At 40.0% G+C, this 15,138-nt stretch overlaps 1 protein-coding gene across 1 annotated transcript in view; it reads right to left on the reverse strand.

The window, feature by feature from the left end:
* Positions 1-12,651, reverse strand: part of FAM166C (family with sequence similarity 166 member C) — a 20,003-nt gene extending 7,352 nt beyond the window's left edge. The window contains exons 1-2 of the mRNA XM_051982960.1: positions 12,411-12,651; positions 767-1,025 (exon numbers count right to left, since the gene is read on the reverse strand). Coding sequence (XP_051838920.1) covers positions 767-1,025; positions 12,411-12,484 — 333 coding nt within the window. The 5' untranslated portion in view covers positions 12,485-12,651. The remainder of the gene's footprint in view (positions 1-766; positions 1,026-12,410) is intronic.
* Positions 12,652-15,138: the final 2,487 nt, after the last annotated feature.

Here is a 15,138-nt window from a genome sequence, read left to right on the forward strand (position 1 = left end):
AATTATAGCAAATGTTATGTTCTTTAAGGTCAAGACATACATGAGGTCAAGGGGATTAATCCTGATTGCTTAGGTTCATCTATTTATTCACTAACATACTTTTTCTCTGTCTCCATGAGTCCCTCAATAAAGTTTTTATCAGTCAGCAAACTCACCGAGATTAAGCCCTATTCTGTCCAGTTCAGAGACAACAGGTTATAGTACAATGGATAGAAAGTGTGACCACTCAGAGGGTGTTTCCTGACTCCAGAATGATCCCATTCATACCTTATCTTGTCAGCAGAAGAAATATAACATTAGCAATCTATTATAAGGGCCTTAGACCCCTAATAAGAAGTTTCCCCTGGGATGCTGTTAAAGTTCTTTATAGAGTTTATGAAGGAAGATAGAAAATACAAATTCTTCTGCCCTCTTACCACTGATCCCTTTTATTCTGCCCGGTGACTGGATTCAACCTATCCCTGCAGATTCAAAAGCACCTGAAACCCCAAAATGAGGAAACTGAGGAAATGAATCCCTTCTCCCAATTAACACCAAGTAGAGCAGAATTCACTCCAGCTAGATTGGGAGTTCAAAAATCCTATAGTGAGAGCTGGAAAGGATCTTATTCTTCTCACAAGGAAGTTGAGGTTCAGAGTTGGTGAAGGCAACTTGAATAAAATTACTCAGAGCCATGATTCAAACCCATGACTTCTATCTCCAAACCCAGTGCTCTTTCGGGGCACTAGTTGCCCCACCTTTCTCCCAGGATGGATTCCCAACTCACCTTGTAGAACTGTTTGAGCTCTGCAGATCTGTTGCAGTCAAGGTTATAGCGAGTGTAGGTGGGAGTATGCAACCAGCGGTCCCAGGCATGGGAGCGGTAACCCAGCACCAGGTTGGGATTTCCAGAGTAAAGTATGGGGAAGTGGCCACCATATCTAAAATCTGGGGATGAGTTTCGGCAATCGTGGAAGTACTTACTGGTGGTGTTGCCATAGGTATCCCCAAAGGAGAAGGTCATATTTGGAACATGACCCTGATACCTAAAAAAGACACGAAGGCAAAGAGGTGATTCTTGGGGCCACAGAGATAGTGTAGTTTCAGGGAAAGAATTCTGGATTAAAAAAATGGATCTGGGTTTCAATCCTATCTCAGTAGGAGAATGGGCTTGGATTAGGTGATCTGAAGTCTCTTCCACATTCAGATCTTTGATTCAAGAAGCAGAAAGGGTCCTGACATTTCTGGATGGAGGTAGAATAGAGGTATCAAATACATGAAAGCAGAGAAAGCTTGGGGCTTTTTTGCCAGGAGGTCTCCCAGCCCTCCAAGGAAAGGCTCCAGAAACACTAAATTGATTTATTAATTGATTAAAAATCATCTATCAAGTACCTACTGTAGCATATGCCATGCCCTGAGAATAGCTAGAGACAAAGTAAAACAGTCTCTGGTCTTAAGGACTTTTGTTTTTATTGAGGGATACAGCATGTACAAATATATGTGCAGAGAAAACACAAGATAGGTAGAGAAGAGAAACATTTAGCAAGGGAGAATCAGAAGCAGTCTTACATAGAGCTGAACTTTAAAAGAAACTACGGATTCTAAAAAGTGGGGGTAGGGAGTAGGTACATTTCAGGCATGGAGACAGAAGATCTCCCATGTGAGAAGCAGGAAGAAAGCCAATACAGCTGCACAAAAGAGTGTGCAAAGGTAGGTTACAGTACGATCAACAAAAACTTTAAAATTAAAAACTTGATCCTAGTACTAATGGGGCACCACTGGAGTTAGTTGAGCAGAAGCATGACATGGTCAGATCCATGCTTTAGGGAATGTCATTTTGGGAGCTGTATAAAAGATGGGTTGGAAAGAGGACCAAAGAAGAAGCTATTGCATTAGTCCAGATGACAGGTGAACCGGAGTAGTGGCTGTCTGAGCAGAAAGAAGGAAACAGATGTAAAAAATAGAGAGATGGAATTGGCAAGATGTGGCAGATGATCGTCCCTGTAGGGCAAAGCAAGGAATGGAGGCTGGCTTATAGCTGTGTACTTGTGTGACTAGAAGGATACCTTCATCAGAAATGGTTCAGTTTGGAAGAATGGTAGGTTTGGGAGGAAAGAGGGAAGAAAGCATTGATACACTACCTACTACATGTCAAACACCTAACAAATATCCCATCTGAGCCTCACAATCACGCTTAAGTTAGGTGCTATTCTTATTTTTACATTTTATAGTCGAGAAAACTGAATAAATAGAAGTCTCTGAGGCTGAGGTCTTCCTGACCTCAGACCCACCACTCTATCCACTGTATACCAACCTGCCTTCCTAAAAGATAATGTTTCAAGTTTGAGATGTCTATAGGACCTATAGTTCAGAATGTTTAACAGGTAATTAGAGATGTGGGATTAGGGCACGGGATAGAGAATAATATGCATAAAAATAATCATAAGGTCCATAGGAAATGAAGAGGTCACCAAGTAAGAGTATAGGAATACTGACAAATTATATAATTTCTTTCACTTTCAGTTTCTTCATCTGTAAAACAAGGATGATCACTGCAGATCAAATGAGAAAATGTGTGTAAAGTACTTTACAAATCCTGAAGTACTATGTAAATGTGAGCAATTATTATTTAATCTCTTGGAAATCAAAAATTAAATCATAAGTACAATTATACTTTACTTCTAAAGGCTTATCTAATGTGATTCAGTCTTCACATTCCAATCTAGTGCCTTGATCAAGTCTAATACATAATGTGGTTTATTTTAGTATTCCCAGTTGCATCTTGTCCTAGTTCCCTAATTTATCATCATCCTAGATCATCATCCCACTTGCTCTCCCGTTATCCAGTATCATATTATTCTTAGATTTGTGAATGCCGGGACTTCCGGTTAAGATGGCGGAGAGGAGGCTCACAGCTGCATAAGCTCCACGCTTTCTCTCACTATCCACTTCATTACAAGCCTCTGAATCAATGCTTGACTGAAAAAAACCCACATATAGTTACCAAGAGAAGCCATCCTTGAGATCCGCCAAGAAAGGTCTGTCTTTACTGGAGGGCTGGGGTGGTTTTAGATCGGGCGCAGGCGGCGGGCAGCAGCAGTGAGAGCACGGGAGCAGACTGGAGAGGGGGTGGGGAGTGATCGCAGCCATCTCTGCGGGGAGAGCTTCGCTACAGGTTTGGATACTTTGCTCCGGCAGCAAGTCAGCAGCCCAGCAGAGAAGCTAAAAACACCGGGGCTGAAGAACACAACCCCAAACAGCTGGAGTCTCTCAGGACCTGGCCGCCCCCCCCTTCTCCCCCCCCCCCCACAGTGACTCAGCACGCTCTGGGATCTCAGAGCGCAGGCACACACAGTCCTGCTAGTGCCTCACTGCTGCCCCCTGCAGTCTGTAGAGGAAGCTCGATAACATACCCAACCCCTCCCCCAAAGAAAGACTCCAGTTTTTTCTGTTTTTCTTTGGTAGTTTGTCTCTGATTAATAGACAGAATGAGCAAGAAGCTGAAGAGGACTTTAACCCTTGACAGCTTCTATACAGATAGAGAGCAGACTCTAAATCCTGAGGAGACTAAAAACAGGCAGTCCCCAGGTGAATCCCCAAAGGAGGAGACCATTTGTTCCTCAGCACAGATGAACCTCATAGAAGTGATTAAAAAGGCTCTCACAAGGGAGCTAGAAGAAAAATGGGGAAAGCAGAGTGAGGCTTGGGAAAAGGAGAGAGAAGCTTGGGAAAAGGAGAGGGAGGCTTGGCAAAAGAGCCTGGAGAAAGTTAAAGAGAGAGTGGATAAAGAAGTAAAATCCTTGAAAAATAGGATTGGTGAACTGGAAAACAAAATTGGCGAAATGGAAAAAAATTCCACAGAACAAAAGAACTCAATAGGACAATTAGAAAAAGATTTTTAAAAAGTGAGTGAAGAAAATACTTCACTGAAAATCAGACTTGAACAAGTGGAATTGAATGACTCGAGGAGACAAGAAGAATCAGTCAAGCAAATCCAAAAAAATCAAACAATGGAGAAAAATATGAAATACCTTCTGGGGAAGACAACAGACCTGGAAAACAGATCCAGGAGAGACAATCTGAGAATCATTGGACTCCCAGAAAAACATGATGAAAAAAAGAGCCTGGACACTATTTTCCAGGAAATTATCAAAGAGAACTGCCCAGAAGTCATAGGAACAGAGGAAAAAATAAACATTGAAAGGATTCATCGATCACCCACTGAAAGGGATCCTAAAATCAAAACACCAAGGAATATAGTGGCCAAATGCCAGAACCCTCAGATGAAGGAAAAAATATTGCAAGCGGCTAGAAAAACCCAATTCAAGTATCAAGGAGCCACAATAAGGATCACCCAGGATCTGGCAGCATCCACATTAAAAGATCGAAGGGCCTGGAATATGATATTCCGAAAGACTAAGGAATTTGGTATGCAACCAAAAATAACTTACCCAGCGAGAATGAGCATCTTTTTCCAGGGAAGAAGAAGGACATTCAACGAAGTAAGCGAATTTCATCTATTTCTGATGAAAAAACCAGAACTTAACAAAAAGTTTGATCTACAAATATAGAACTCAAGAGAAATCTAAAAAGGTAAAGATTAATCTTGGGAACTATATTTTGACTATATAGATGTATAAAGAATACATGTATACCTTGTTCTAGAAATTGATGTGGAAAGGACATTGTATCAGAAAAAGGGTAAAGTGGGGGTAGTACATCTCATGAAGAGGCATAGGAAACCTATTATATCTGAGAGAAAGAATGGAGGGGGATGAATATAGTGGGTATCTTACTGCCTACAGAATTGGCTTTAAGTGAAAAATCTTAAGACATATTCAATCTATGGTGAAACTTCTCCCACCTCATTGAAAAGTAAGAAGGGAAAAGTGAAAAGGGAAGGAATAAGCTAAGCGGAAGGGAATATAGGAACTGGGAGGGAAAGGGGTAAGATAGGGGGAGGAACTCTTAAGGCGGGGGGGGGGGGGGGGGGGAGGGATACTAAAAAGGGAGAGCTGTGAGAAGCAAGTGGTGCTCACAAGCTTAATACTGGGAAGGGGGGGAAAGGGGAAAGAAGGGAGAAAAGATTTGTGAATGCCTTACAAAGTGAAAGCCAGGCTTTATCCGTAGCACTTACTGGAGTCATTTTTGTACAAAGTAGTTAGTGTGGGAGATCTTTTTAGGTCAGGATATGTGGAATTTCCTAAGAGTTTTATTTTATTTCTTTGACTCCTGTTAAAAGGTCAGAATTCTGAAGTGCAAAAACCATTTACTCTAAGCCACACAGGGACAGAAAGTCCTCTCTGCTTTCCTTTGATTCCCTCAAGTCTGAGTTAAAATTCCACCTTCTGTAAGAAGCTCTTCCGGATTATTCTCCTTCATTTTAGTGCCTTGCCTTCACTTTTAGTTCTCTCTTTATCTTATTCTCTCTTTAGCTTATTTGTACACAGTCATTTGCATTTTATCTCTCCCATTAGATTGTAAGCTTTTTGAGACCTGGGATTGTCTTTTACCTATATTGTAACCCTAGAGTGTAGCATAGTGCCTGTAGCATAGTAGATTCTTGTAATGACCGCGTATTTAAAATCAGCCAGAGTCAGGAATTCAGGTTAAGGGGAAAATCTTCAATATTTATTGAAGTGAAGAGGTGAATAAAGATTGCAATAGCAAATATGGGCAGTTGCGACAGGAAGCCAGCTAACAGAGAGAGATGTGAGCTGAGCAAACTGTGGCAATGGCCATCCCAAAATTCTCTCCTCCCCTTCCTTTTCCACTCCCCTGCCTCCACTCACCAAAAATTGTCATTTCCTATACAACACATCAGGACTTGCACAAAGAGTGGGTGGGGGCCATTCTTTCTCCAAGCTTATATATTAATAGAGTATGGTCCAATTACTATTTAGCCTCATGTGCTTGGGACCTCAGTGCATCAACTCAAGCCTCAGCCCATTACAGATTCTTCTTCTTCTTTTTTTTTAATAGCTTTGTATTTAGAAGTTATATGCATGGGTAATTTATAGCATTGACAATTGCCAAACCTTTTGTTCCAATTTTTCCCCTCCTTCCCCCTCCCCTCTCCCCATAGTAGATTCTTAACAAATGTTCATTGATTAACTGACTGACAGAACCTGAGCTACTTCTTAATCCCTAACTTTTCTTCTAACTATATTTTGCCAACTTCACTTCAATGACTTCTCTTTCTTTTATAAGCACATATTAAATAATTGTGTTAGATAATTTTCAAAGATAACAAATTGTTAAAATATATATTTCATTTATTAAAATGTATTCCCTTTTTGGAAAAAAATAGAGAGAAAATAGAGAAAAGGTACAGAAGAGCTTCAATACCTTAGGATCTATCCCCCATTTAAAATCTTCCTATTCCTCCTTTTATTAATGTGGAAGATAAATACTAGTGATGATAGCTAACTTTTATATGGTACTTCAAAGCTTGTTTTCAAAGTGTTTCACAAATATCTCATTTTATCCTCACAAAGTCTTGGGAAGTAAATACTATTATTATTATTCCCATTTTATAGTTGAGGATAGATAAAGTATTGAATTGGAATTCCAATCAGTCAGGAAATTCTATATTCATATCTAGCCTTTGACACTTCACTAAATGTGGATAAGTTATTTAATAATTTCCTCAACTATAAAATGGGAATAATAATATATAATATTATACAATCTTTAAAAAGATTGAAGTTATCAAGCATGAACTATTGATTCACCTTCTTGTTCACCTCAATAAATCCTTATTTCTATATGCTAACTTACATCTTCTCTCTAGTGTTAGAGGAAGAATTATCCTGGAATTTGAACTGTTTAAAAAAAGAAAAAAAATTTTTTTCATTATCAATTCACCAATTACAAGCAAACACAATCTTTTCAGTTTACAAAGAATAAGAAAGGGGATTGTATAAGAAACATGAACTGTTAGGCATGGACTTTAAAAAAATGCATCTCAAATTTAACTGGGTAGTAAAAAATTCAATCTATGTGTATCTTCTCTGTTTTTCTCTTAGGCATTCATTCCTTTTAATCTTTGAACATGTTCCTTCCCCTACCCTTGCCTCCACTGTCCACCCCCCTACCCCTGGAAAGTGTTCAATTCCTCAGTTTCTCAGTTTCTCACATTCCACTGGCTCCAGCATAACTATCTACTAACACAGAAATTTCCTGTCTTAGAAAGCAAACAAACAATCCTACAGCATCCCTTCTAGCTACCAACCTATTTCCTCTTTTCCTAGCCAAAAATTTTTTTGTTTGTACTAAGGCAATTTGGGTTAAGTGACTTGCCCAGTATCACTCAGTTAGGAAGTGTTAAGTGTCTGAGTCAAATTTAAATCCAGGTCCTCCTGACTTTAAAGCTGGTGCTCTATCCACTAAGCCACCTAGCTGCCCCTAGCCAAAGATTTTTAATGAGTAATCAAAACCCACTATCTCTGTCCCCTCCCAACTTTTGCCATAATTTCCTGGAAATTTATTGTCTCTATAATTACAAAAACATCCTTTTTTGAAATTCACCAAACACTTCTTCATTGCCAGATTCCAACATCTCTTCTCAATCCTAATCTTTCTGACACTCATGATCACACCTTCCTTTTTTGAAACTAATTAGAGGGCAGATTTAAGTCATCTTCTTTTCTCACACTCCACTTACTATAATACAAAATGCAGACCACATAATTTGAGCAGACTAAGAAACCTGGAGGGCAGTGTATTGGCAGGGCTAAGGCTTTGTGGTAATGATGCCTATGAGCTTTTATTGGCTTTATTGAGGAAGGTAGGAGAGTGAGCTGGATATCCAAGATGAAATAAACAAAGACTGGATAGAATAGAGTGAATGTAAAGGGAGAAAAGGTAATTGCTGGATGAAGGTGGGGGAGATAGGATCTGAAAGTGAAAATAGGGAGCTAGGAGAACCCCAGGGTCTCCTGCTGGCTATGTGGGTTCAGGTTTGGGAAGGGAAGAAAGAGAAGCTGCCCTTGGAGAGAATTCTTATTTTCAGGATCAAACAAAGCTGTAGTGAACACTAGAAGATTAAAAAAATGAAAAAAGGAAACAAACCAGGGTGAAGGAGAACCTGTTAACAATTGGGGATGGGGGGATAGCCAGGTGGTACAGTATAGAGCACCAGTCAAGAAGACCTGAGTTCAAATATGAACTCAGACACTTATTAGTTATGTGATCCTGGGCAAGTCACTTGGCCCTGATTGCCTTAAAAAAATTGAAAGGTCCAGAAGGTATAGTAGAAAAGGCAGGCAGAAGAGGACAGGACCTGGGAATGGCTATAGCTGAGAGAAATTTAGATAAGCCTATGGGAAGAAACATAAAAGGAAAGTGATTTAAAAAAATTTTTTTTTTGTTATCCATGTACATTCAAATTTTTACACATATTTCCTTATGAATCATGTTGGGAGAGAAAAATCAGAATAAAATGGAAAAACTATGAGAGAAAAGAAACAGAAGAAAAAGAAAAAAAGTAAATATAGCACTTGTTGATTTCCATTCAGTCTCCATAGTTCTCTCTCTGGATGCGGATGGCATTTTCTATCTAAAGTTTATTGGGATTGCCTTGGATCACTGAGCTGCTGAGAAGAACCCAGTCTTTCAAAGTTACTCATCATATAATCTTGCTGTTATTGTGCATGACATACTCCTGGTTCTGCTTGTTTTCCTCAGCATCAGTTCTTGTAAATCTTTCCTTTCTAAAATCATCTTGTTAATCATTTTTATAGAACAAGTATATTCTATTACGTTCATATACCACAACTTATTCATCTATTCTCCAACTGATGAGTATCCACTCATTTTTTAATTCTTTGCCACCACAAAAAGAGCTGCTACAAACATTTTTGCGCATGTGGGTCCTTTTCCCTCCTTTAATCTCCTTGGGATACAAACTCAATAGTGGCACTGCTGAATGAAAGGATATGAACAGTTTTATAACCCTGTGGGTATAGTCCCAACTTGTTCTCCAGAATGTTCTCCAGAGCAACACTGCATTAGTCCCAGTTTTCCCATATCCTCTCCAACATTTATCATTAACTTTTTCTGTCATCTTAGCCAATCTAAAAGATGTGTAGAGTTGTTTTAATTTGCATTTCTCTAATCAATAGTGATTTAGAAAACTTTGTCACATAACTACAGATGGCTTTAATTTCATCATCTGAAAAGCGTCCATATCCTTTGACCATTTATCAATAGGAAAATGACTTGTAATCTTATACATTTGTCTTTTCTATATTATAGAAATTTGTCCTTTCTATATTATAGAAATGAGGTCTTTATCAGAAATACTGGGTATAAAAATTTCCCCCAGCTTTGTAGTACTTTCCTCTTAATCTTGTGTTGGTTTTATTTGTGCAAAACCTTTTTAATTTAATGTAATCAAAGCTTTCCATTTTGCATTTCATAATGTACTCTAGTTCTTCTTTGGTCATAAATTCCTTAAGAAAGGGATTTTTAAAAACAAAAAGAATACAAGGAGGTGGACTTTAGGTGAATCATAGGGGGAATAGATATGACCCATCTTATTTCCCTCCTCTCCTGAACTCTTCGGATAGCAACCTCCATCTCTAGTTTTCCATCTTCAGTTTTCCATCCTAAATTAATTAGGAATATTGCTGGCAGAAGACTGGAAAACAAGAACCATAAGTACAATGGCCTCTGGACCACAGCAGGAAGTAGAAGACCCTGCTAGTCAGTAGTTGTCTAAAGTCCTGCCTACCCTATTCTAGGTACTCTTCTGCCTGAATTCTCCCTATATCTACTTGAGACCTATAGTCAAGTCCTAAAACCTCTCCCTTGGTTTAATCTTACCTCAAAGGTCTATAGAACCAGAAATAGAAATTTAATCTAAAATGTCAGTTTTTTCTCTGCCTCCACAAGGAAGTAGGCAGATGGGACTCGGGGGACTAGAGGTGGACAAGGTCAATAATTATCTCACACTGGTCCTAGATCTTTTCTGACCCATGAGCCTTGTTTCACTTTTTCCAGAGCTCTTCTAATAATTCATCATTGTCTCCAGGGGAATTTAAGCTTCTTTTAAAGAAAGGTAAAATAGAAATTTGAGATGCTATTGTTATTCTTCTTGTAGCCACCCCCATACTCTCTGTTCTGCTCCTCCTCCACACATGCCCATTGCTTTCCCACTCATCGAATGGCAGAATATTTGCATCCAAATTGAAATCTTCTCTTCTCTACATTCCTCTCAGGACTCTGCCTGGCTTCCCCTCTGGGATTGCTGGGAAAGTGTCTCTCCAGCTCCTCACACATGTAAACTTGTTCCTAGTAGAGATGCCTGTTTGAGCCCTTGCTGCATGCCCAGCTCTGCTAGAAGGTAAAACCTTGGAGGGAGATGTGTGATCTGCTTGCAAGGTACTCCCCAATGTGTACTTGGGGATGGTTTGACCCTTTACAGTAGGATATAATGGATCACATAGCAGGACCTCAAACATTCTGTAGGTATTCTCATCCAGCTCTTGGCTCCTTCTTCTCTCACCTGTCTCCCACTATGTATACATATACAAGAAATGCATGGCAGGGCCCTAGAGAAAAATAATCATTTTGTTGTTGGTTCAGTAGACTAGGAGTGAGACTTTGGTGTGCAATGGAAGCAATTCCCCCTTCCCTCTTAATAGCACCAGCTCCTTCCTGAGCTAATATCTAACATTAATTACTGTTACCATGAGTCATCAGGGACACCAATTGTAGTTTTATTAACTAATTAACTTGTTCATCTTCATCAGTTCTCTTCTCTTTTGCCCTCCCCAACAGCCCATCCTTCTCATTTCTATACTTTCTGCTGAGAACAAATGGAAAAGCAATTTTTAGGCAATCATTTAGATAAAATGGTGAAAATGGAATGGACATGGGAAGAGCAGAATGTGGGATCTTAGCCTTAGAATCTTAAGAATTGGAAGGCATCTGAGCACTCCCATTTCCCCCATTCCATTAAGCCCTTAGAGAGCTGGCACTCTAGAGTCAAATCATACTTCTGCCTCATACTGCCAGGAAGACCTCCAATAGCCCTTCACCCATCAGTGCTCTACTAGGCAATTCCTTAAGTAAAGGTACATGTCAGAGAAAGTGACAATCTGCATAAGTAGAGGGAGTTTGGAACTCTTTATTACCAATGAAATGATAAGCCTTTTATCTCTTTGTGCTAGATGTTGAGATAGGATAAAAAACAAGAATCCCTATCTTCAAAAAATATACCTTCTACTGGAGGAAAACAATATGTATGTATGTAAATTTGAGCATAATTTACATATTGGTATTTGGACTAGACCTGGGATTCAGCAGATGGTGATGTTGCACAGTGGAAAGAACCTTCCTTCTAGAATCAGAAGATCTGGGTTCAAATGCAAAATCCATAGATAATAAACTCAAAGTAACTTTGGGGGAGGGAGAAGCTCTAACAACTGGAATATTCCTTGTATGACAGAGATGACTTGTTTCTAAAAAGGCTTGTAAAGTTTTATAGGACTCTTAGAGAAGATTGAATCCAATTCTGTAAGTGTTTACAAAGGTACACAAGAACCCCATACTTCCAGGTCACTCTAATGCATCTTCCATCAGGAGCTCTGTGTTTACCCCCTGTGCCTCAATTTCCTCATCCATAAAATAAGTGATTTGGGATGAAATAAATTCTAAGATCCCTTCCAGTTTTGATATTTTTATATTTCCCATGATTCTCTGTCTTTAGGATGTGAATGTTTGTTTTGGCTTGTTTTGGTTTGTTTTGGCAGGGGCCTCTCCTACCCCTAGAAGATCTCAAGGGTCAATGTATAACTGTAACAAACCAAGTAAAAAGTATGGGAATGCTGGGATTGGGGGAGAGAATGATCTGTCCTCGGAAGAATGGGCCTAGTAAACTCCTTTTTCCATCTATAGACAAGCAAGGTTTTTTAATCTCTTTCTACAAGAATTGGCTGGTGTGGCCCTAAAGTGCCAGCCCTAGAAACCCTATTTATTTTCTAACTCCTGGCTCCAATTCTTAGGGCAGCCTAGGAGGGTCAGCTCCTATCCAGTTTCTTCAACATCATCATCATAACTGGCTTAATTAATAGGATATTTTAGCAAGGAGCATTCCATACAATATTTCACTCTAATCTGACAACATTTCTGGGAGGTAGGTAATGCAATAAGTGCAACAATCTCCATTTTACAGATGAGGAAACTGAGGTTTGGAGATATTAAAGGACATGCCCTTAGTTGCACAGCAAGCATCAGAGGCAGGAGGTGGACCCTGGTCTTCCTGGCAGGTAGCCCTCTGTCCAGCTGTGCCCAGAAGCCTCTGATTTTTTTGTGCACACCTGTCTCTCTCACTCGGGGGCCCTAGGCCCCACCCCCGGGATGCACCCTGGGACTATTTTACTAGCAGATATGGGTCTGGAGAAGCACAGAGCTTCTTGGCTTACCCAGGCATGAGACTGGGGGGCACGTAGGGGGCATTGTTGCCAGTAAATAGGGTGCCCGAGCTGCGGGAGGCCATGGCCTCTAGGCGAAGGCGACGGTTGTTCGCAATGACAACCGGCAGGCAGAGGACTGCGGGCAAAAGGAGAAGCCAGGAGGCCACCTGGCAGCTCGCGCTCCAGGGTCCTGCGCGAGACCGAGAGTACGAGGGTCTCTTCCCTCCTCCCTCTTTCCTGTCTCAGCTATCCAAGCGACAAGTAAACAGTGCACCAGTCACCCGGCAACGGCTCTTGGGGCCCTGGCAACCCAAGCGGACAACAGCGTCCAGCCCTAAAGGCGCCGGGCAAAATGCGTGTCTTTGGGGCGGGGCGGGGAGGGGCCGGGGAGGAAGGGGGACAAGGCGAGGGAATGGAGAAGGAGGTTGTATTGTTTCCCTGCTCCTGCTGCCTTTCCTGCTCGTCCCAGCCGTCATGTGCTCTGCACTCGATGACCCAGCATCGTCTTTCATGGAAAGAGTGCGTCAATTTGGAAATTGGGGTTCCTATATAGCTGGCACTCTCATCTGGGCAAATGACTCAAAGCTGGCCAAATAGCGGACACCCTGTATTTATGACTAAATCAGGATCTAAAAGGATCTCGATTCACTGGCGAACTGTATTGAATCTAATAAGATGAAATTCAATAAAGAGAAACGTAAAAGTGTTTTCAGCACCGCAGGCATAAGATGAAGGAGCCATGGGTAGATAGAGGTTCTGAAAATGATATTAAAGTTTTAGCGGATGGCACGTTTAATGTGAATCATTAGCATAACGTGACAGCAGAAAAGAGGTAAGGAAAACTTAGGTGACATTAAGTGGAGTGTGGTTTCCAGGAATAGGCATGATAGTCCCATACTACCTTGTCTTGATCAAAATTGCATTTAGCAAATTGTGCTCAGTTTTGCACTTCAGATTTTAAGAAGAGCATTGCTAAACTGAAGAGAGCTTAAAAGATACCCCAATGCCTTTAGTCCCTGATAAGTGAGGATTGCCTGAAGGAACAGGGGGGATTGGAAGGGAATTAGAGAAAAGAAGACTCAGGAGAAACATATATCTACAAGTATTTGAAGCTCTCTCGTGTGGAGGCAGAATCACTTGTTCTATGTGACCCTAGAAGGTGGAACCCAAAGTGATGAGTAAAAGTTAAAAGGATGGAAGTTAAGATTTGACATTGGAAAAATTATTTAATAATTGTAGTTGCCTCAAAATGGCACGGGCTGCCTTGAGCAACAGATTGGGGGGGGGCCCTCCTTAGAAGTCTTCAAAAAGAAATGAGACAGCCACTTACCTTTGGTGTATGGGCTTGGATTAGATGGCCACTGAGGTAGACTCCTTACAATTTCAAATTCTGTGATATTTCAGTATTGCTTTGAGGACAGTATGATGTACAATTTAAAGCCATAGGAAGATTATTGTAGTATCACGATAAATACTTACAAGCAATGAGTCTCATCTGTCCCTTTTTCAGAATGTACTCAACAAAAGAAACTGGACTAATATTTGTCCAGTCAAGTGTCCATGTACAATGTGGCTGGGTTGGAAATCATATTGACGTGGAGAGAGCATCTAGTCCAAGCCCTTCTCTTAGACAAGACAGCATGTAATTGAGGAAGATGGATATCACACCACCCAAGCCTTAATATTTACAGTCAAACTATAGGATCCTAGCTAAACATAAAAGGGATTGCAGAATCCATCTAGATCAAAGCTTCTTAAACTGTGGATCACTAAATGTGGGAGTCACAAAATTATGATTTATCATCAGTAAATTTTTGTTTATATAATTTTATATCCCTAAATACCCAGAGTCATGGAGGCACAAAGGGGTCATAAGTGGAAAAAGTTTTAAGAAGCTCTGGTCTAGACCAGCTGTTCTCAAAGTGTGGTCTAGTGTCATAGGGATAGAATTTGAACCCAGGTCCTCCAACTCCAAATCCAGGGGTTGTAATTTGTGTTAATTGGGGGAAGGTTATATTGTGTCTTTCATATATCACTTCATAGATCTTCCTCTTTAAGGCACCCTTCTCTGTGCTCTAATTCACCTTATCTTTCCCTCTTTCTTTTCACCTATGCTGTACCCATTGAGATATATCTGAGAGTACTGCCTCTATGGAGATTCTACTATGTATATACTACTATATATATATATAACTTTAGCTATATATATAAAACTTTAGCTTTACTCTCTTGGCTTGACCAGGAGAAATGTATAGTTGTAGCAACCTTAGAATTGATGTTAATGAAGTTTGTGAATAATTTGAGGCATACCAAAGAAGAATACAACTTGGTGTTGCAATGATTATATAGCACTCATCTTCTTCCTGAGTTCAGCTATGGCCTCAGAAAATTTACCAGCTATGTAACTTTAGGCAAGTCATTTAGCCCCTGTTTTCCTCAGTTTAGTTTATCTGTTTATAATATAATTTTATATTAATATAATTTTATAATATAATATAATAATAATACAGTTTAGTCATCTTTAGATGAGTTGGAGGAGGAAATGGTAAACCATTCCAGTAACTTTGCCAAGAAAATCCATTAAAAAAAAGAATTGGACATGACTGAAAAGACTAAATAGCAATTGTAAAAAACAAAACACAGTCAGTGTAACACATTGAAAGAATCAGAGGATTTGGGTTTAGATTTCACATCTGAAGACTTAATGCCTATGTACAAAAGTTACTGAATCCATTTA

Source organism: Antechinus flavipes, chromosome 2, assembly GCF_016432865.1.
Source record: "Antechinus flavipes isolate AdamAnt ecotype Samford, QLD, Australia chromosome 2, AdamAnt_v2, whole genome shotgun sequence".
NCBI lineage: Eukaryota > Metazoa > Chordata > Mammalia > Dasyuromorphia > Dasyuridae > Antechinus > Antechinus flavipes.